General features: G+C 40.8%; 1 protein-coding gene across 1 annotated transcript in view; it reads left to right on the forward strand.

Annotated features, from left to right (window-relative positions):
- Positions 1-22500, forward strand: part of LOC143023516 (uncharacterized) — a 39122-nt gene that overhangs the window by 1639 nt on the left and 14983 nt on the right. Inside the window, exons 2-4 of the mRNA XM_076182049.1 lie at positions 1-3076; positions 7674-7727; positions 19874-20288. The exon at positions 1-3076 is cut by the window's left edge and continues 210 nt beyond it. Coding sequence (XP_076038164.1) covers positions 1-3076; positions 7674-7727; positions 19874-20288 — 3545 coding nt within the window. The remainder of the gene's footprint in view (positions 3077-7673; positions 7728-19873; positions 20289-22500) is intronic.

The following is a 22500-nucleotide window of genomic DNA, read 5'->3' on the forward strand; positions in this document are numbered from 1 at the left end:
TTGTAGGTGTGGATGTTATATTAGGAAATGATTTGGTTGGAGGGAAGATGTGTCCCACACCCATAGTTTCGGAGGTACCGGTTGTTTCGGAAGAGACCGAGCAACTTGAGAGACAGCACCCGGGGTTATTTCCGGTTTGCGCTGTTACGAGGGCGATGGCAGCACAGAGGGAGTGGTCTAAGGACCAGGTGAGACCAGTAAGGGTCTCGAGTGGGGAAAACTGTGGAAAACCTGAATGTGAGGACAGTATGAACCCCGAGGAAGAACTCCCAAGTGAGGAAGCCCAGGTCGAAGCAGAGTTTGACCTGAAGCCTCTGTTCCAGGAGGAACAAGTAAGTGAAACCGATGTGTATGACTTGAGTCGCTTGTTTATGGAAAAGAAACAGGTGGACACAAGGTGTCTCAGTGATTTGCAGAGTGTCGATCCCGACTTACGGGAACTATATGAAAGGGTAGAGAGTGGCAGTGAACTATCAGAGGAGTATTACCTGGACAAGGGAGTACTATTCCGCCGATGGGTGGAAAGTACTTGCCCCACTGATGATGCAGTGTGGTCCGAGAGACGGCAAATTATGTTGCCGAGGGTCTACCGGAAAGAAGTCCTACGGCTAGGGCATGATAGTCCCCTTTCTGGACATTTGGGTGTACGCAAAACTTTAGACCGTATCTGGCAACATTTCTATTGGCCAGGGATTAGAAGGGATGTGGCACAGCACTGTCGTACTTGCCACACTTGCCAGTTGGTAGGAAAACCAAACCAACCTGTACCTGTAGCCCCTTTGAAACCAATCCCTGTAGGAGAGGAACCCTTTGCAAAGGTTATCGTGGATATAGTGGGACCGTTGCCTAAGACTGCTAGGGGACATGAGTATATTCTCACTTTGATGGATACATTTTCTAGGTACCCCGAGGCGATACCACTACGTAAAGTGCGCGCCAAAGTGGTGTTGCATGAGCTGATTAGCTTCTTTACGAAGTGGGGACTACCTCGCGAGTTACAGACAGACCAGGGTTCTGTGTTTTTATCTAGAGAGGTTATGCAGAGTTTAGGAGTACTGGGGATAACGAAAGTGACGTCAAGTGCTTACCATCCTCAGAGTCAAGGTGCCCTTGAACGGTACCATCAAACGTTAAAAACAATGTTGAGGAAATGGTGCTTAGAAAATGATACGGGGTGGGACCAAGCCTTACCATACCTGTTGTTTGCAGTGCGTGAAGTACCCAACGAATCGTTGGGCCTCTCGCCTTTTGCATTAGTTTTCGGGCACGAGGTTCGAGGACCTCTTCAAGTCCTGAAAGAATGTTTATTGAAAGAGCATAGTTCTGCCTCTAAGGACATGTCGAAGTCGGTGACTGACATGAAAGGTAAGTTGGCCGCGTGTTGGGAAATGGCCAAAGAAAATTTAATGAGTGCTCAGGAAAGAATGAAACGACATTATGACAGAAAGGCCAAAGTACGGGAATTTAATCCCGGTGATAGTGTGTTGGCCCTGCTGCCTTTTCAAGGTAACCCCTTAAGGGCAAAGTTCAGTGGACCCTATGAGGTAGTGAAACGAGTAGGGGAACTAAACTATATTGTTGCCACTCCAGATCGGAGACGGAGTCAACAATTATGCCATATAAATATGTTAAAGTTGTATCGAGAAAGGGAGCAGAACCCGGTGGGTGAAACTGTCGCGAGTGTTTGTACGGTTTCTCTCGTGCATGAAGTAGACGAGGACACTATTTCCCCCACCTTAGAGATGCCGTGGAAGGAGAATGCAGGAGTGTGGCCCCAGGTAGTGGATAAGCTGGACCACCTCACGGCCGCACAACGGGAGGACTTAACTGCCTTATTGAGTAAGTATCAGGAGGTCTTTCGAGATACTTCTGGAAAAACTGACCTAATTCTGCATGATGTTGATGTAGGAGACGCGAAGCCTATTAAGCAGACACCGTATCGTGTCAACCCGCAACGAGCAGCCATAATCAGGAAGGAAATAGACTATATGCTGGCCCACGGCTTAATTACGCCAGCACAAAGTGAGTGGAGCTCTCCAGTGATCTTAGTTCCGAAAGCAGATGGTACTCAGCGGTTTTGTGTCGATTTCCGACGCGTGAATACAGTGACTAAAAGGGACTCGTACCCCTTACCTAGGTTAGAAGAGTGTATAGATAGAGTAGGAGGGGCACATTTCATAACTAAATTAGATCTGCTCCGTGGATATTGGCAAGTGCCCATGACACCCCGTGCCCAGTCTATCTCCTGTTTCGCCGCATTGGGAAAGACTTACCAATGTAAGGTTATGCCCTTTGGTATGACCAACGCCCCTGCCACGTTCCAACGGTTAATGAATAAAATTACCGAGGACATACCTGGTTGTGTAACCTACCTCGATGATGTCGTAGTGTATAGTGACACTTGGCAGGATCATTTGGATCGTCTAACCTTACTTTTTGACAAGTTAGTGTCTGCCAATTTAGTGCTCAATCTAACAAAGTGTGAATTTGTTCAGGCCAAGGTGCATTATCTTGGATATGTGATCGGACAAGGAGAATTGGCTCCTCCCCAGGCCAAAGTGGAAGCCATTCTCAGAATTCCAGTACCTCAGACCAAGAAGGAGATTCGTAGTTTTGTAGGAACCATTGCCTTTTATAGAATGTTCATCTATAATTTCTCTTCCTTAATAGCTCCTTTAACCGACCTGCTAAAGAAAGGAGCCAAGTTCCAGTGGACTGAGTCTTGCAACACCGCTTTTGTTCAAGCGAAGAGCCTTTTGTGTACAGCTCCAGTGTTGCAGGCCCCAGACTTCTCGAAACCATTTTCTCTGTATTGTGACGCCAGCAACATTGGTGTTGGTGCCGTACTATTACAAGCTAAAGACACTGTGGATCATCCTGTGAGTTACTTCAGCAGAAAACTGAATGTAGCTCAGAAAAAGTATTCCACAATTGAAAAGGAATTATTATCCATTATTTTGGCTTTGAAACATTTTGATGTATATATCCCTGCTGGCGCAAATGTAACTGTGTTCACTGACCACCATCCCTTAAAATATATTCAGAAGTTCAAGGAGAAGAACCTCCGCTTAACTAGGTGGAGTCTATTTTTACAAGAATATAATCTAGATGTAAAACATATTTCTGGGAGGAATAATGTGATAGCAGACTGTCTGTCTAGATCATAGCACATATCTGTCTAGATCATAGCACATATCTGCCGAGATCATAGCACATATCTGCCGAAAGTAAAGAAAAAAATTCTTTTCAAGAATTTTTTTTCTTTTGGTGGGGGAGGTGTTACATCTGCGATGTATACTTGCCAAATATGTAATTGTTATAATTTCGAGGAAATGTCATGTTACGTGTGTTCGTATTGTGCTGCTTTGGTTATGTCCAAATATGTCCACGTAAGGTATTTTCTTTATGTATTGTATGTATTTATTAATGTAACTATGGTATTTATAATGATATTGATTGTTTTTTGGTAATATGTTGTTCAAGTGTCCATTGCGCATGCGTCTCTGCTACGTCACAGGCCGTGACGTAAAAATATTTCGTTTGTATTTCCCGCTTAAACAATGTAGGCTCGTCAGGCTAGGTAAATCCCGCCCCCCTTGTAGTATCCAACGAGTCTATACGATTGTCCAGACCCTGCTTAAACCTACTACACGGGTCAGATTCAAAATGCCAGCCTTGAGGTTAGTACCCTTTTCCCTTGATATAGCAGCAAGCCAGATTTACTAGGACTTAGTTTTGTAGAGCCCTATATAAGTGAAGCGCGGAGTGAGTAGCATTGGGCTTAGGATTAGCTTATATTTCATGACTGTTTGGTGATCTGTGACCCGGTCTTACGTCTGTTCAACCCCGTTAAAACCTTCGAACTTGATTCTTTTGTGTAATGTCAAATGTATGATCAGAAGTCAGATGTATTATGTAAAATCATGTTTGTTTAATTGTAATAGTGTCTTTGTTATATTATTTTCGTGTCATTTTACTTGTATCAACTTTCATACTTATAATTTATTTAATTATATTTCTTTAAGTTAAGTTAGTTTGATTTTCTTTCCCCGGTGTCCGACCGGGTGGCGACCTTATTCAGTTCTTTTGACCGTTTGAACCCGTAATAGACATAGGGTCTAAAGGGTTCCCTTGATGTTACAAACTTCTGGCATTCACAAGGCCGGTGAACCTTTGGTACTTTAGAGAGGTTTGTAACAATGTGTATGCGTGTGTCTGTGTCAATGTCCGTCTGCCTGCCTGCTTGTCTGTCTGTCTGTGTATTTGTGTGTATATTTATCTGTTTGTCTCCAGCTTACGTTATGGCTCAACATCTTTAAGAGGTGTTTGTGAGACAAGGAATTGCTCCAGGAATCACTTACTTGCAGCTGAAGCCGTCTCTTTTGCCCTAAGTACGAGTATTTGAAAAGACCATTATGAACCAAAATAAAGGGTTCCGGAATAAACAGCTTTCTGTACACTCGAGACAGTAAGTATTGTCATCAGCTTAGAAAAAGTTCACTCAAAAAATAGTTATCAAATTTGAAGGCGATTCTTCATTTATTTATTTATTCATTTATTTATTGTCATTAGCGACAACATTTCTTATAGTATTTCTCAAATCGTGATGTAGGCAAACCTTCCGGAATAAACAGCTTTCTGTACACTCGAGACAGTAAGTACTGTCATTGGCTTAGAAAATCTTCACTCAAAAAATAATGATCAAATTTGAGGACATATATTTCTTTTTGTCATTAGCGACAACATTTCTTATGGATAGTGTTCCTCAAATCGGACCTGAGAAGTGCCGAGTCAAAACCTCACAACAATAGCTATTCTTATCATTCTAGCTTTAGTATATGAATTATTATTTACTATTTACCTGTTTGTTTATTATTCGACTATACCTATGCATGTTTATTTTGTTTATTATTATTTGTTATTTATATTATTATTATAATTTTTATTTATTTATTTGTTTATTTATTTATTATTGTTTTTTCACATCCGACCTAGTTATGGACCAAAAGGTCTCCTGTCGGCATGCTCCTCGTTTGTAATCGTTTGTAATGAATATAAGCTGAATAATAATGAAACAGGGAATTAGTTTTGTATATGAGCTTCTTCCTTGTCTGCTGAATATTTTTTTTCTCCAAACGAAACACGAGACTAAGCTGTGATGTTGCTGGAACTGATGAAACTATCCTTTGTACAAATCGCTTGCTATCAGGTTTTTGTGAAACACTTGTTTTTCATATTTCCAGGCAGATCAACATATTCAGACACAAAGATCGAACTGTTACTCATCACTAGATAAGAATTTCGCCCGTCTTTCACTATTTTACTTTGTCTTAACCCATTAAACTCCGATGACAAGATGTCTTGTCATTTGGTCAAATAAAACAAAAAATCATAAAACACCAAAATGTTTGATCAAACACCAGAAAAATATGACGTCAGTCCTCGCTTCGCTCGCGAGCGAAGCGAGGACTACTGACGTCATATTTTTCTGGTGCTGTTTGATCAAACATTTTGGTGTTTTATGATTTTTTGTTTTATTTGACCAAATGACAAGACATCTTGTCATCGGAGTTTAATGGGTTAACGCTTTCTTTGACTGGTCAGCAAAAGAAACGTAACATTATTTCCTTATTTCTTTATATTGCACACCGTACAAAAGCCAGTGTTGTAACCCACGCACTAAATTTTCACCGGTAGAACCTTCTTGCTTACCTTAATGAAAAATGTACGGTGTTTTCGTCTCGTATTACTGGATGCTCTGGCTTTTCCCTCTGGGGATAAATAGGAACAAATTATATTAATAAATGCAGGGAAATAAGCAGATATTGGTTGCTTGTGCTTACTACAACGTGCCAACGCATAAATAGACAACACTGCCCCGGTTTGTGGTGCGATAAAGTGCGAAATTTTAATTTGTAGCGGTGCCGGAAATTTGAAATTGATGCCGGATTAGCGAAGGAATCGGATACGGGAAAGCGGACCAGTAAAGGTCGACATGTATTAAGTACTGTCATTAGTGTCAGTAAGGCTCGTTCAAGATCGTCATTTTTAGGGCCCAATGACCAAAGTTTTATGAAACTGGTGACAACACTTCATTGGACAAATGTACATATATGCTAACCCTCTCTGGGCCGAGTTGGACTTTCCCATTTGTTCTGGATGCCGCCAGGTGATTTTATTCAGTGGTTTGAACCGCGTGGAAACCGCAGTAGTACCGCATAGTCAAGGAAAATCTGCACTGTTGTGTGTGAACTCTTCCGTTGACTTGCATTGTAATTGGACCTCCGCGGTTCAAACCACAATGGGTGAAACCGCCAATGTGAACAGGGCGTTAACCTACTTTGACAAACCTTCTCCTTTCAATCCTGCTGTTGTCAGGTTATTTGAATTATTTGTACGGTCCGTTCACTCCACGGTAGTTTAGAGTACTAACCAAATTGGATCAGACTGAACAAACAAGTGAAACGTCAGATCCATTAACTTCCCAAACAAAACTTGGAATAGCTATTAAGCGCACTGGAATCTTTAAATAGCAGGTAATTGCAAAACTCCGAGAGACGTGAAATATTAGGAGCTAGATTGAAATCTAATTTCAAATGATATACTCTTTTACCCCCGCTGTAATTTTCAATGGTTGTTTTGCATTTGCTAATGCACTGCTTTCACTGGTAAGGGTGAGGCCAGGGTGAAAGCTTTTGTAGTGTCCTCAGTTGATGAACTTTCTTGATACGGTGAAGACTGTCAGGCTTGATCTATCTTACGTCAGATACTTTCATTCATTTAAAGACATGTTACCAGCATGGGCGGGATAAAGTTACCTCTGGCACACTTATAAACTTTATGGATTTTATTCTGGTTATCAAGACACGATTTTATTTTGTTAAAGTAACATTATCTTTGTGCAGAGCATATTCCGTATTGGGAATTGACTGCTTAAGTTTTATGCGGTCATAATGTTAGGGACCTTAGTATCATTCCTATGACCGGTGTCACAGTATTATTTTATGATCAGAAATTATTCTGAAAAAGTAATTGTAAATCACTTTTAACTTATTCATTCCTTCATCTCTCTTTCCCCTTCTTTCTCTCTTTTTCTTTCTCTCTCTCCCTCTCATTCTATTTTTCTTTTTCTCTCTTTTGTTCTCTCTCTCTTTTTTTTTCTTATTGCTATCTTACTCAAAGCCCCCTTTACCACTTCTCTGTCTCCACCTCATCCTGTTCCTCAGCACCCTGAGGCAGGGGGGAGTAAGAATATCGCCACCACGTTCCCCTGCGCTTCATAGAAGGCAATTTAGAGGGGAAGGCAAAATGTATGCCTTGACCCAGCTTCTACCCCACCTTTCAAAATAGTCTGAGATCTTTTTATGGAGACAGAATGGATAAAACACTCGTGATAATGCGTTTAAGTTGGACAAATCTAGGTTTAAGAATGAAATATACAAGAACTGGTTTACCAACAGAGTGGGTAACGAATGGAATAGGCTTAGTAACCATGTAGTGAGCGGTGACACAATTGGCTGTTTTAGGAGAAGATTAGATAACTTCATAGATAGGGATGACAGGTGGTAAGGGACATGGAACTGCCTATTGTAGGCTTTATGGTCTCTTGTAGTCTTCCATTCTTACGTTCTTATGTTCTTAATGTTCTACTAAGTGCTTGTGTATCTTCTCAGGAGGTGTTTGACATCAGCCACAAAAGACTTTGAAAGACAAGAGGTTCTAGTGAAGTGAGTCAAAGCAAATTTCACTCATTTTCATTCGGTTTTATTCCTCCAACTCCCCCTATCAGGAGACTAGGTTGGTACCCCTCACAGAGGACTTTGTAGCGTGGAATTTAATTAACTCTGCCCTTGGTCCAACTCGCTAGTGGCAGATTTCAAATTGCCTCTCACCTCGACGCTCTAACACGTTGTGCAAGCGAGCATCCATCAACATAATAAAGGTGGTACTGGAAAATATAAAAATGAGGAAGACCGTGCAGGGATATGAAAAACTCATAAATACTGGTAGTAAATGCGGGGATAGTCTCTACAGTAATATAAGAAAATAAAATAAAATAAAATAAATAAATAAATAAATAAAATAAATAAATAAATAAATGACTACTATGGTAAGAATAATGAAAAGGCCTTGGCGAGAAACAGAAAATAATGAAATTTGACTCGAATACAATAACAATGGAAACAGCATTGTTTTAAATAATAAACTAAACAAATAAACATAAATATAATCATGGTAGCGCTGACAACAACGATAATATACCTATAATAATCATAATACTACGATACCATGGAGGTTGAATTCATATATTTATATTGTTATGATAAAATACCAGAGGAAGAATTATTCTGTGTGCTGACCCGTTAAGCTCTTAAAATTAAAATAAAGCTGAAATTATATACAAACATTTCTATTCTAGCTCCGTTCCTGCTTAAGAGAAATTCTTCTCAAAGACGACGTTGTTGCGTAAGCATTCAGGAACTGCTCGGAATTCTTAGAAGCGGGCAGCAGTACCTCTCTAAAGAGCCGATTCTGGTTTTTTGTTGCCCGCCATTATTGTTCTCTCTTCTTGTTTTATTCTTATTCACCCCACCACACACACTCTCTCTCTCTTTCTCTCAGAAATGAGAGAGAGAGAGAGAGAGAGAGAGAGAGAGAGAGAGAGAGAGAGAGAGAGAGAGAGAGAGAGAGAGAGGGAGAGAGAGAGAGAGAGAGAGAGAGAGAGAGAGAGAGAGAGAGAGAGAGAGAGAGAGAGAGAGAGAGAGAGAGAGAGAGAGAGAGAGGGAGAGAGAGAGAGAGAGAGAGAGAGAAAGAGAGAGCGGAGAGAGAGGGAGAGGAGAGAGAGGGAGAGGAGAGAGAGAGAGAGGGAGAGGGAGAGGGAGAGGGAGAGGGAGAGGGAGAGGGAGAGGGAGAGGGAGAGGGAGAGGGAGAGGGAGAGGAGAGGGAGAGGGAGAGGGAGGGAGAGGGAGGGAGAGGGAGAGGGAGAGGGAGAGGGAGAGGGAGAGGGAGAGGGAGAGGGAGAGGGAGAGGGAGAGAGAGGGAGAGGGAGAGGGAGAGGGAGAGGGAGAGGGAGAGGGAGAGGGAGAGGGAGAGGAGAGGGAGAGGGAGAGGGAGAGGGAGAGGGAGAGGGAGAGGAGAGGGAGAGGGAGAGGGAGAGGGAGAGGGAGAGGGAGAGGGAGAGGGAGAGGGAGAGGGAGAGGGAGAGGGAGAGGGAGAGGGAGAGGGAGAGGGAGGGAGAGGGAGATGGAGAGAGGGAGAGGGAGAGGGAGAGAGGGAGAGGGAGAGGGAGAGGGAGAGGGAGAGGGAGAGGGAGAGGGAGAGGGAGAGGGAGAGGGAGAGGGAGAGGGAGAGGGAGAGGGAGAGGGAGAGGAAGAGGAAGAGGTAGAGGTAGAGGTAGAGGGAGAGGGAGAGGGAGAGGGAGAGGAAGCGGAAGAGGAAGAGGGAGAGGGAGAGGGAGAGGGAGAGGGAGAGGAAGAGGAAGAGGAAGAGGAAGAGGAAGAGGAAGGAAGAGGAAGAGGAAGAGGAAGAGGAAGAGGAAGAGGAAGAGGAAGAGGAAGAGGAAGAGGAAGAGGAAGAGGAAGAGGAAGAGGAAGAGGAAGAGGAAGAGGAAGAGGAAGAGGAAGAGGAAGAGGAAGAGAGGATGAGGAAGAGGGAGAGGAAGAGGAAGAGGAAGAGAGAGGAAGAGAGAGAGGAAGAGAGAGAGGAAGAGAGAGAGGAAGAGAGAGAGGAAGAGAGAGAGGAAGAGAGAGAGAGGAAGAGAGAGAGGAAGAGAGAGAGGAAGAGAGAGAGGAAGAGAGAGGAAGAGAGAGGAAGAGAGAGGAAGAGAGAGAGGAAGAGAGAGAGGGAGAGAGAGGAAGAGAGAGAGAGAGAGAGAGATACGAATTTTCTATGTGGTTATCAGCCTCTTATGTGACACTGGTTACATATTCTATGCAGGCAATTCTCTTCAATTGAACACAATTCTGTTTTTGTCACAGTGAACACACTTTACATATTTCATTCTGACTACCACCAGACTACTCTCCCTTGTTGTGGTGAAGTCACTCTCTCCCTTAAATCCATCGTCATGGTAAGCTTTTTTACAATGTTCATTCCGCTGACGTCAAACTATTTTATTCAGCTAAAGTGGCGCCACGCCAAAGAAACAACTTTTTTTTTTTTCATACAAGAGTGGATTCCTTATTTGGTCAGACGAGTAACTAAGGTATCTACCCAAAGTCTAAATACGAACAGTTGCTAGTTAACTCCAGAAAGAAAAATAAATTCATGATGTCACTAAGAGGCGAGTAAGATGCCAACTAGGCTGCCATAAACATAAGGCAAAGCCGTCTAGCTCCTCACCTCCTCATGACGTCATGTCGTTAGTTTTATTTTCGAAGTGAAGTGACCTGTTCTTGCTTCGAGTTTTCTGTTCTCTCTTAAATTTAATCTATTGACGTAGATGCGTTAGAGAAAAGTTATACTAGGTGTTGATGTGGTATATTTAGTGCAATGTAATTGAATCTTAGTGGAACATTAGTGGTAAATGATTGTAATTCATTAAAAAAATGTTTATCTTGATTCATATATTTTTTTATGTACAGTATATAATTTTTTCTATCGCATATATACACAACACGCGGAAAATTAAATTTTCTATCAACGCGCGAATTAAACCACAAACATAAATTTTTAAATGCTAAAGATTTTCCACTTTGTTTTTCAATATCATTCGCATCCCTCTGGACTCTTTCGATAAAACTTAATTCAAAGCTTCACTGATTCCTTCTATACGGCCAAGTCGCTTTCAGCTTACATTCTGGCTCACGCTTGAGTCCAGGCGTGAGCAAACTTTTCAGTGCAAGAGCCATATTCAGAAATTCACAATTTTAAAGGGCCGCATAGAATATGGATTAATATTAATATATAGAATTAATTATTTCTATATATCTATTACTTATTATTTATAATTCTATATTTAAAAGAATATGATTAATATATAGAATAGCTAGAGTATTTTTCTTAAGAGAAAACAATATTTTTATCAATTAATATCTTAGGTAGAAACTTCATATGAAACACATTTATTTGAAAAACAAACTTAGTAAAAAAAAAAAAAAAAAAAAAAAAAAAAAAAAATCTTGGCGGGCCGCAGTTTGCACACCCCTGCGCTAGACGATTTAATTCAGCTGTGGAATCAGATATAGGGCAGCATGGGGTCCTGGTCTGTGATGACCCCTAAGGATGAATAAAATCATCTGGCGTTAGCCGGAATAAAATCTGTAGACTTCGTCACTGGACCATCACATTAAGAGAAGATTAGATTATTTCATTGATAGGGATGATAGGTGATAAGGGACATGGAACTGCCTAGTAAAGGCCTTATGGTCTCTTGCAGTCTCATCCATTCTTATGTTCTTATGTTATGGTAGATTTAAAGCACGCTGAGTTTTGTACTCGTTTAATGAAGACGAAGATCCAGGACTCGATTCCCAAAATATTTGCAGGTGACTGCTACTTGTTGTGGCTATCTGAGTACATAGGGTAAAAGTGACGTTTTTGATTGGCACTAAGCGCATCGTGGTGTAATTTCTTCATTCTAATTGTTATGATAACGTCACTTTTAGACTATTTTGAGTTCGAACCACAAGGCTGAATAACTTTGTCACTGATCAGTCCATCGTGGTTCCATTTCTCGATTTTGCTCTCAAATGAGCAAATTCGTCTGGAATCAAATGAAATAAATCAGTGAAGGTTATGTCACCATACTAAAGCAATGAGTGCCTATCACGTGCTGGTGTCAATGCGCTATTCCTATCTGCAACTCCTTTGATGTCTGCCTTTGCAGGGTCGGGTTGGATAGCCTTATGCTAACTGTCCAATTTCTGTTATATCTTTTTTCATATATCTCTTAACGGACATTTGAACGAACAATAAGTAAATCTAAGTATACGGAGCTGCCTAGTGTAGGCCTTATGTTCTCTTGCAGTCTCCTTCATTCTTATGTTTATATAACGAGTTTGGGGCATTTGAGGAATTTGTACTGTTTAATGTCAGACGATTATATCCAGCTTAAGAGGAACCTTTGCTCGGCAATGGGCTGAAGAAACTAATCCTCGACTAATCCTTAACTATTGTGACACATTAGAAACATAAATTTTATTCTGGCTAGCTTCAGAGGATTTTATTCAGTCAAGACGAACCTCTTTGCACCAAAGGTGTTTATTTATCCAAATATAAGTTGTATGATTGGTGTATTCAGTATGCCTCCGTCAGGTTTAAATGAACAGATTGCAGAAGTCTGATCCAGTAAAAAAACGTTGCGAGGCTACAGAAATAACAGAACTGGAGTTGCTATGGAAACGGGCCCTGGAGGCAGACAGCGACACTTTCATATCACCTTCAACCAAGACGACAAATTCCCGCACTTGTGACACGTCTAAAAATAGAGTTGCAGTTATCTTCATTAGAAAACATTTTACTAGGGGCTCCACTCCCTTCCACTATCCCATACCCAATCATACGTCAAAGGAACTGAAAATCCTCAACTGAGTTTAACTAAAAATGCATGTTGTCAGTTGGCTCTGTCTTCTTGTGTGCCTCACACACCAATAAATCATGTGATATGACGGATGGCCTGTGTATTGACATTAATGCAAGATCCATTGTTGGTGAGAAATACGGAGGGCAACGTATATGTAATAAGAAAATAAGAACGTGAGATTGAAAGAGACTGCAAGAGACCATAAGGTCTACACCAGGTAGTTCCATGTCCATTACCACCTGTCATCCCCATCCATTAACTTATCTAACATTCTCTTAAAACAACCAATAGTTTCAGGACTCACCATATGGCTACTAAGTTTATTCCATTCATTAACCACTCTATTGGGAAGCCAGGTCTTCCCTATTTCCTTCTTAAATCTAAGTAAACAAATTCCTGTATAATACATTTCGACAGGGTGACCTTCTGAAGAGACTTTGTTTCTGTTGAGGACAGGCGAGTTGATTCAGTCGAAGGACAGAACTTCGGCTTGATGTAGGTCTCGATCGAACAAAACCTCCTTCAAGATGGGGTCCAGATCCTCAACTACGCGGAATCACATCCATTCCATTGCTTAAGGGGGGTAGTAACATTTTGAAGTATTAATGGAAACTATCCATGCCCGAGTGCGGAGCAGACGCGGCACAGCAGCGTGGGTACTTGCGACGCGAACCACGACGCCAATGGTCGGCTTGACTAGCAATTCGTCTAATAGTGCAATGATGGTGTAATCGGAAGCATGCTGGTTTCGTATTCGCTTAGTTGTGGGTTCGAATCCCGCGCCCCTCTCCGATTACCAGCAGTATCTTCAGTTATCTGTCCCAACAGTCCCCAAAACGCATTGGGCAAAATCGACGGCTTCGGCAGCAGTTACGCGCCTCCTGGCGTAGGCTACCCACCTACTTCGTCTAACTGCTAGATAAACAAGCTAATAATCTCTCTTGATGTGGAACAGTTTCTGAAAAGCAGGTACACTGTTTACATTGCCTCGTTGAAAGTTAAATCAAACTGGTTCAGAAAAAAATTCTGTTAATACAGAACAGGAATATATTCTTTTAAACATACGTAGAAAAAATAGGCTCTTGTTAACGTGCTCCACCCGAGAACAATATTCTATCATATGCGCGATGAAAGTATAAACCCAAATATAAAGAATATAAAGGAAGATTTGAGGAAGGTAGAAAAGGAAGACACGGGTCTAGCTCCGAGTTTATTCCTGACCGGTTTCACTTTGAACTTCCTTAGAACTTCATTCCTTTGAAAAAGCTCAAAGCGAAACCGGTCAAGAATAAACACGGAACTCGACTCGTGTCTTCTCTTTTCACCTTTTTCAACTTGTCACAGCGTCTCACTATTTATCTCAAAAAAGGATTTAACCTTTTAGAGGGAATGCCACGGGGGTGAACAAAGATATTATATATATATAAGTATACATGAATAGAATCGCCAATGACGGCGATGTCAATCAAATAATTCCGACAGTTGTCCCCGGACTCGAACCCAGGACTTGTATGTTAGCAAGTCTATGCTTCTACCGACCACGCTACTGAGACTATAAAATTCTTCAACCTCGGGGTTAATCGACTCAAATCCTGCGGGAGTAGACTTGCTAACATACAAGTCCTGCGTTCGAGTCCGGGGACAATTGTCGGAATTATTTGATTGACATCGTCGTCATTGGCGATTTTATTCAGGTATTACGACGACGAAAGTCTATAAAGGATACGTACCTGCTTCACCACTACCAACAGGTGGGCTTGGTTATTCGTAAAATTGAGATTAGGACGGCAGTTAGCAGTCGACTCAAACCCTGCGGGAGTAGATTAACCCAAAGGTTGAAGATCTTTATATTCTCAGTAGCGTGGTTGGTAGAAGCATAGACTTGCTAACATACAAGTCCTGGGTTCGAGTCCGGGGACTACTGTCGGAATTATATATATATATATATATATATATATTATATATATATATATATATATATATATATATATATATATATATTATACTGTATACACATATATATATATATATACATATATACATACATATATACTTGCATATACATACATATATATACGAGTATCACGTTAAAACCACTGTTGGAGTAGAAAAGACTGGATACGGGGAATCTATATATTTCGATTGCAAACTACAATCCTCTTCAGTAGATACAAATAATAATAGACTATTCTTATTTGTATCTACTGAAGAGGATTGCAGTTTGCAATCGAAATATATAGATTCCCTGTATCCAATCTTTTCTACTCCAACAGTGGTTTTAACGTGATTGCCAAATGTGTGATTATATTTCTCACCTGTAATGTTTATATATGTATATATATGTATATATGTATATATATATATATATATATATATATATATATATATATATATTATACATATACAAAATCACCACCGTGCAAACAGATGCAGTTTCAACAAAACTCGAAATAGATTATAACAGGCTTCAGGGTTGACGGAGGCTGTGTATTCCCCCAACTTGACTTTGAAACAAAATAATAGGAGTTCTCAAACAAGAAACTCTTTCTAATTGTAGGGCGGGAACGTGAGGTGCTTGTTATGTTCGGCGAGCCGGGAACAAGGCTACACACCACAGTCGACCATAACAATGGATCACTTGCTGGACTAGTGATCGATATCTATTACTTTCTTAGACGAGAGATCAAATTACATATAGTTCGATTTATGGGTTATATTGTGACCTTGCACGAACTACACACCCATCTCCTTGCTTAAGGGTGATAATAATGGCTTGCGGTATTAATGAAAGCTTTTTACGGGAAGTGTGGCGTGAACACGGTACGTGGGAATCCACAACACTATCCACTACCCCAGCAATCACCTCAAAAGCAATTGTGTTCTTGCGGATGCTGCGGTGGTGATATTATTAATTTTCCTTTTCATTTTCTTTTATTTGTTTCTTCTTTTTAGCTCACCAAACTTCTCCTCATTCATTTCTTCACTCCTATTACTCAGGCGTGTGTCTGTCATTCCTAACATCGATTTGAAGTTATTTTCCTATAGAACATGAGGTATATTTGTAGTATATATTCTATTGTTTTAGAGTTTGTCTTATGTCTTTGAATTTTGTGAGAGGTGTGCTCCATATTTATGTATAAATCCGAGCACTTGAATAAACTGAATTGCACTCTATTGAATTGAATTGAATTGAATTCCACCATCAAACCATGAAGTGAAAATTGCACCTGGAGATCGTACGGGACAGTGACTGCAGGTAATATCTTATGGACTTCACCATTATTCCTACGGGCTAGAGGCACGCAGGATACTTTCATGAATGGAGAATATTACTTAATAATAAATAAATGCTTATGACATATATATATATTCTTTGCTTCTCCTGGATGACGTATCATTCCTGCATCTTGTCCACTGCAGCAAGGCACAGCACATCCACAGCAAGGCAGCTTCATTTAATCGGCGACCCCCCCCCCTCTCCGTCCCCTCATGCAGAAAAAGAGAATACGGTAAAAAAAATACCTTCGGGCTGCGTCAAAATATCATTCACACATACTCCCTCAACACCCATTCCCCACCCACTCCATTCCATGCATCACACCATCATCCATACATAACCATCCTCCACTGACCCCTATCTTTTGTCTTCTCACTTCCGCAACAAACATTCCCCTCATTCCCAATGCTCCTTTTACCCCATGCATCCATCTCATCCTTGGTCGCCCCCTCGTGTTCACTCCTTCCACACCTCTTTTACTAATCATTCTTCACTCATTCTTTCCATGTGTCCAAACCATTCCAACACTATTTCATACACCCTACCTCTCAACTCCCTTTCCAACTCCGCTCTCCTCCTCACCTTCTCATTTCTCACTCTATCCAGCCCAGTAATCCCTACCATGTTTCTCAGGCATCTCATCTCAAACACATTTAAATATATATACATATATATATATAGATATATATATATATATATATATATATATATATATATACATATATATTTATATATGTACAACACTGAATGGGTCCCAATGACTAGAGATAAATTTTTATAAACCACAGTGCACTTTAATTTTAAGCCATCAACATTGGAAGAACCGTGGAGGCAGATGCAGAAATTGAAACGTGGTACGCCCGAGGACTCAAACCAACGACCAGCACGTGACCAGTGCTTGTAGTGACTTGACCACTACACCATCTTGTAGTGGTCAAGTCACTACAAGCACTGGTCACGTGCTGGCCTTGGTTCGAGTCCTCGGGCGTACCAGGTTTCAATTTCTGCATGTGCCTTCACGGTTCTTCCGATGTTGATGGCTTAGAGTTAAAGTGCACTGTGGTTGAAATATATATATATATATATATATATATATATATATATATATATACACTCCTTTTTATATCATTGTATATACCCTGAAGATGTCAAAATAGACGAAAGCGCTCTGTTACTTTATTATTTTCCTAGGTGTTTTTTCGCATACATATTGTATATGTATATACAAATATAATATATATATTTGAAAAGCGTTCTCCCAAAGCCCGTTTCATTCTTAATCCTTAGGGATTGGAGTGTTTTACCATTTGCATAATTTGTCCATGAAATGGAGGACTGCAATGGTTGTTTTTAATCTCGTGTAATGGTTGACCAGAATTAGAAAAAACGATTTGAGGGCGCCGAATTCATTGCAGGGGACAGGAATGGGGATCCTAAAGGGCCTACTTATTTAAGTGTATATATATGTCGATATCCTTTTCCGTCTTGTATTGGTGGAGATCCTATTTTTAAGTAAATACCAAAGTTATCTAATGTTATAAGAATATAAGAATTACCAAGTCCAAATCCTGAGTCACCTTTGGACTTTAGGAGACCAGGGTTTAATAAGAATCACACATCATTTAATCTAACCTGACAGCTTTTGTTCAGGAATGCTGCTGAAGATGGAGTTTGAAATTTTCGTGTATCTTTAAATTCCTGGTTTCCATAATTTTATTTATTTTTTTGTCTTGCTAATGAGGACATTTCACCAGAATTACAACTCATACAGGCAATACATTTTCTGCCTTTTCGTCAACATTTGCCAAGTTGAATTAAACAAACTGTACATGATGGGATTATATTAAAAAAAAAAAAAAAAAAAATGAGTCGTTGTGTCCAAGTGATTAAAATGACCATTTCATTAAAAATGTTAGATATCATGATTACAAATCTATTTGACCTCTTCCGTACCGGGTGGCGATATATCTCTTCTTGCAACTGTTGCCAGATCAATTCATTCAATCCCGTGGCTCCCCCTTGGAAGCGAAGTGTTACTAAAAAAAACAGTAATTTTTCGTACCGTGTACCGGGAAACTATACTATATTAATTATACTGAACACTCTCCCTTTAGTAATATTAATTAGTTTCTTTGTGTGTGTGTGTGTGTGTGTGTGTGTGTGTGTGTGTGTGTGTGTGTGTGTGTGTGTGTGTGTGTGTGTGTGCATGTGACTGTGCGTGTACATATGTGCGTGTCCGCTTGGACGTGTGTGCATGTGCGCGCGTGTGTATATGCGCATGTGTGTGAACATGAACATTCATTAACATAATCAATATAGAGGATAAGACCTACGCTCGTAGAGTTCCGTCTCTGATTTGGCTAATCAAGCATGGCTCGTGTCTGCGTGTTTACACGTGTGTGTATGTTCATTTGCACTCACACGTCATATTCTACTTAGTTTACCTTTCAATTCCAGCGCACAAATAAGCACAATCTTTTCAATAAACCCTCCATTTCTGTTCACATTTTCATATTTCCGTTAATGCTGGCTGTTATTTGAGAACGCTGCCTTGTTACCAAGAGATTATGAACGTAACTCGACCCTCCGCACGTAAGACATCACTGCAATATCATATTCATCCCTAACCTGGGTACAAAGTATCTCTTGCGAACTGAATAAAAGTCACATTTTGGCAGTAATGAATTCCTCTAGAACAGTGGTTTCCAAACTAAGGGACGCGACCCCAAGGGAGGCGTGAGGAGGATACAAAAATCATTGTGTATAATCAAATCATTTTATGAACAAATATCTGTTGTTACGTACGTGTAAAGTATAAATCTATTAGTCACCTCAACCCGTTTTCTGTTAGGATATAAATATAAAAAATATAAGTAGGAAAATTATATATAACTTCATATCAAAACAAAAAAGGTTTGGTGTGTGGGTCTACTGGGAAGAAAAATGGGGGCGTAATACAAGATAGTTTGGGAACCGTTGTTCCAAACTATATTCTCCACATAGCATAGGGGGAATAGGAAATATTCTATGCGTCTGGAACAGAATTAGCTTGAACAGAATTGTCGACAAGCGAAAGCAGAGGCCTGTTTATATTGGTTAAATTAAACTCGCGCGTTTGGGCTCTTGACAAAACGGTGTTGCCTCGCGCCGAGACCGGGTCACATTGAACCAGGCTGCGGGCAAACATTGGGGCAGAAACCGCGGCTTCATTCGAGGCCGACATGCTTCTACACTGATTCACAATGAAGTCCAAACACCTCATGATATTACACGAGGGTGTCTTTCTGTTTGTATACGCGTGTGCGTGCGTCCATGTACGTGTACGTTTACGTGTGCGCTCGTGTGTGTGTGTGCCTGCGTGTGTATTCGTGTGCGTGTGTATACGTGTGCGTGTTTATGTTCACGTATATGTGTGTACGCGTGTATATGGGTGTGTGTAAGAATGTATGTGTGTGGATGTGCGTATGCATGTCCATGTATGGGGATGCGCATATATGGTCGAGTGATCGTATTGGTGTGTGCTCACACGGATGTGCTCGTGGATGTATGTGTGTGTGTGTATGCGCGTGCACATGAGCGTATTCGTGTGTACGCGTGTGAACTTGTACGTGCGCGTTTTTGTTCGTGCGCGTTTTTATGCGTGCATGTGTGTGTACATGTGTGTACTTGTACGTACATGCGCGTTTATGCATGAGCACATGTCCTCCCTGGAATTGAGGCCTACAAAACAGGTCAATTCATTAAAACAAAATGACGTCATACGAAGGGGCGCAAGGTGCCAGTCAATCACCTCACGTACATTTGTATGACGTCATAGCCTTTTCTTTTAAAAATGAGTTGATCTGTTCTTGTTCCACCTTTTGCCAGAACGGAGAATGGCGTGGTGCGAGGTCACACAAGTTCTTTAACATTTCTTCTCTTTTTTGGTTGAATTCATAACACCAGAGATAATGCCAAATTTCGAAGTGACACAACCCATCACTGTTATGCACTACACTACCAAGGCATGTGAAGCTTTCCAAGACCTCAGTGTTCTCGCTACATGCATGGAAAGACTGAAATGTGTCATCCAGTAAGCCCCCAAGCGCCTGGACCTTGGTCTTGATCCAGGAGACCTCAAGTCCAAGCGGACTCTCCTTCCAGTACAGTGACTCGAGGACCTCCACCGACTCCGCAAGAAAGATAGCATCACCAGTAAAGACAAGGACAGTGACCTTCGTATTTCCAGTAGGTGCTCCACAATGGCATTGTTTGACAACTGTTCATTACCCAATCCAAGCAGGTGTTGGAGTGAGGGGGCATTCTTGCCTAACTCCTGAATTAACGGGAAAGGAGCTAGACACGCCTCTTCCATACTTTACAGCACTTTCTGTATCCGAGTACGAGCCAGACATCAACTCAATAATCCTCGCAGGAATCCCACGGATCCACAAAAGATCCCAGAGTACTTTACGATGCACCAAGTCAAAAACCTCGAGATCAACATGTGTATGTGCACGTGCATACGTACTTGTACGTCTATATGCTTATATGTACACGTCTGTGCATGTCTACATATATTCCTGTGAATGTGTCTACATATACTTATTTTTGTCAAAAAAAAAAATTCCTTTATTCCTATGTGTGCAAGTGCATGCACACATGATGATACATTCATGCATGAGCCTGCATTTTCTAACACGTACACTTAATAGTATTTCATTTGTATGTTAACTACTCGCTTAAACTATGAAGTATTTCATATTACGTAATTGAATTAGGACGAACGCGCGCGCGCGCGTGTGTGTTAATGTGTGTGCGTGTGTGTGTATGTGGGGGGTGCGCGTGTGCAAGTGTGTGTGTTTTAATGTGTGTGTGTGTGTGTGTGTGTGTGTGTGTGTGTGTGTGTGTGTGTGTGTGTGTGTGTTTTAATGTGTGTGTGTGTGTGTGTGTGTGTGTGTGTGTTTTAATGTGTGTGTGTGTGTGTGTGTGTGTGTGTGTGTGTGTGTGTGTGTGTGTGTTTTAATGTGTGTGTGTGTGTTTTAATGTGTGTGTGTGTGTGTGTTTTAATGTGTGTGTGTGTGTGTGTGTGTGTGTGTGTGTGTGTGTGTGTGTGTGTGTGTGTGTGTGTGTGTGTGTGTGTGTATGAGCATGTGTGCGCACACACATATGTGGCCGCAAATGATCTTTATTAACGTGCAGTCCGTGGTGGGCATCCAAATGCATGTGTACATTTGTAAATATAATGTAGTTTTTTTTTTTGTCGCCGTGTTTTCCCTCTGTTTTTGTGTACGGAGCCTTTGAAATGGTTCGTTATATTCACGGCTTCTGAAAATGAGTATTTTTGCTTTTTGCCAAACAGCATTCCATGAAAGCGCAGGTATATTAGTTCCTAAACAACAATGACAAATAGATATGAATAAGGAAAAGAGAAAAGGTATCTATGTAGAACAAAATATGTGTCCGAAAATGCCGAGTGTTGTAAACAAAATCCCCAAAGGACTGATCTCAGAGCACGAACAAAAGAGAACTAGATATACAGAAACGCTCTGTGTTGTCGCATTGACAACACGCTTGGGTTTGTTCTCTCAGTCTCGCTGTGGATTTGTCATCACCCCTCTCGGGTTCTCTCGGGTTCTCTCGGCTTCTCTCGACTTCTCTCGTCGTACCTGCTGCCATCCTTCTTCTCTGTCCGATATATCGACTTTTAGCCCTCTTCGTCTGAACACAGTTCCATCGTATTTTTCTTTTTTTTTCTTTTTGTTTTATTCTTCCTCTATGTCCGATTCCATTTCCTCTCTATCAGTTAACAGTTTCATGGGATAGGCTTTCGGCTCGCTGTCGGAGCAGGAGTGGGTCACAATGTAAATGGGCAGGAATAAACACTATGAATGCACTGGTGCATTTATAAACGTGCATCGATACGTTTATAGGAATCTGGACATTCACGCAATCAAGTATGAACACATGCATACATGGACGCGCCTATGTGCAAGTATGCAAGCAAGCATAAATGAATATATTCTTGTATGCAAATATACAAAAATTCAATATGCATACACACACACACACACACACACACACACACACACACACACACACACACACACACACACATATATATATATATGCATATATACATATATATATATATATATATATATATATATTGTAAGTGTATTTGGGCAGGATATTTTCTCAAATGCATATATCATTAAAAGAGCACTAAATCACTGCAGCACATGGACACAAGTGCATAATGAAATCGAACGTTCCACTCAAATTCTGGTTAATAACGGCTTCAGTGAAAAAGAGATGAATCACCAAACAAAGAAAATAATGGACGGCTGGCATAAAAATAACAATAATAATCAGAATAAAGAGAAAATCAACATCTATTATAAATCCATTTTTTCGTCAGCTTATAAAGAAAATGAACGTATTATGAAACAAGAGAGAGATGAGCTTCAGAAATCACATGTCATCTATATTTTCAATTGTACACGAGGGAACTGTGAAGCCCTCCCATCCACCAATATTGGCATGACGACAATGAGGTTATCCCGCCGCCTCTCATACCACCTGACATCTGGAGCCCCTAAAAATCACTTAAGAGAAGCCCATGGCATAACACTAGCAAGAGAGACACTAGAGAAAAACACTGAGACTTTGGATATATGTACTGACGATAGACGCCTCCCAATTTTAGAAGCATTGTATT

Source organism: Oratosquilla oratoria, unplaced genomic scaffold (genome assembly GCF_046742065.1).
Source record: "Oratosquilla oratoria isolate Oo_2021 unplaced genomic scaffold, ASM4674206v1 SCAFFOLD49, whole genome shotgun sequence".
Lineage (NCBI taxonomy): Eukaryota > Metazoa > Arthropoda > Malacostraca > Stomatopoda > Squillidae > Oratosquilla > Oratosquilla oratoria.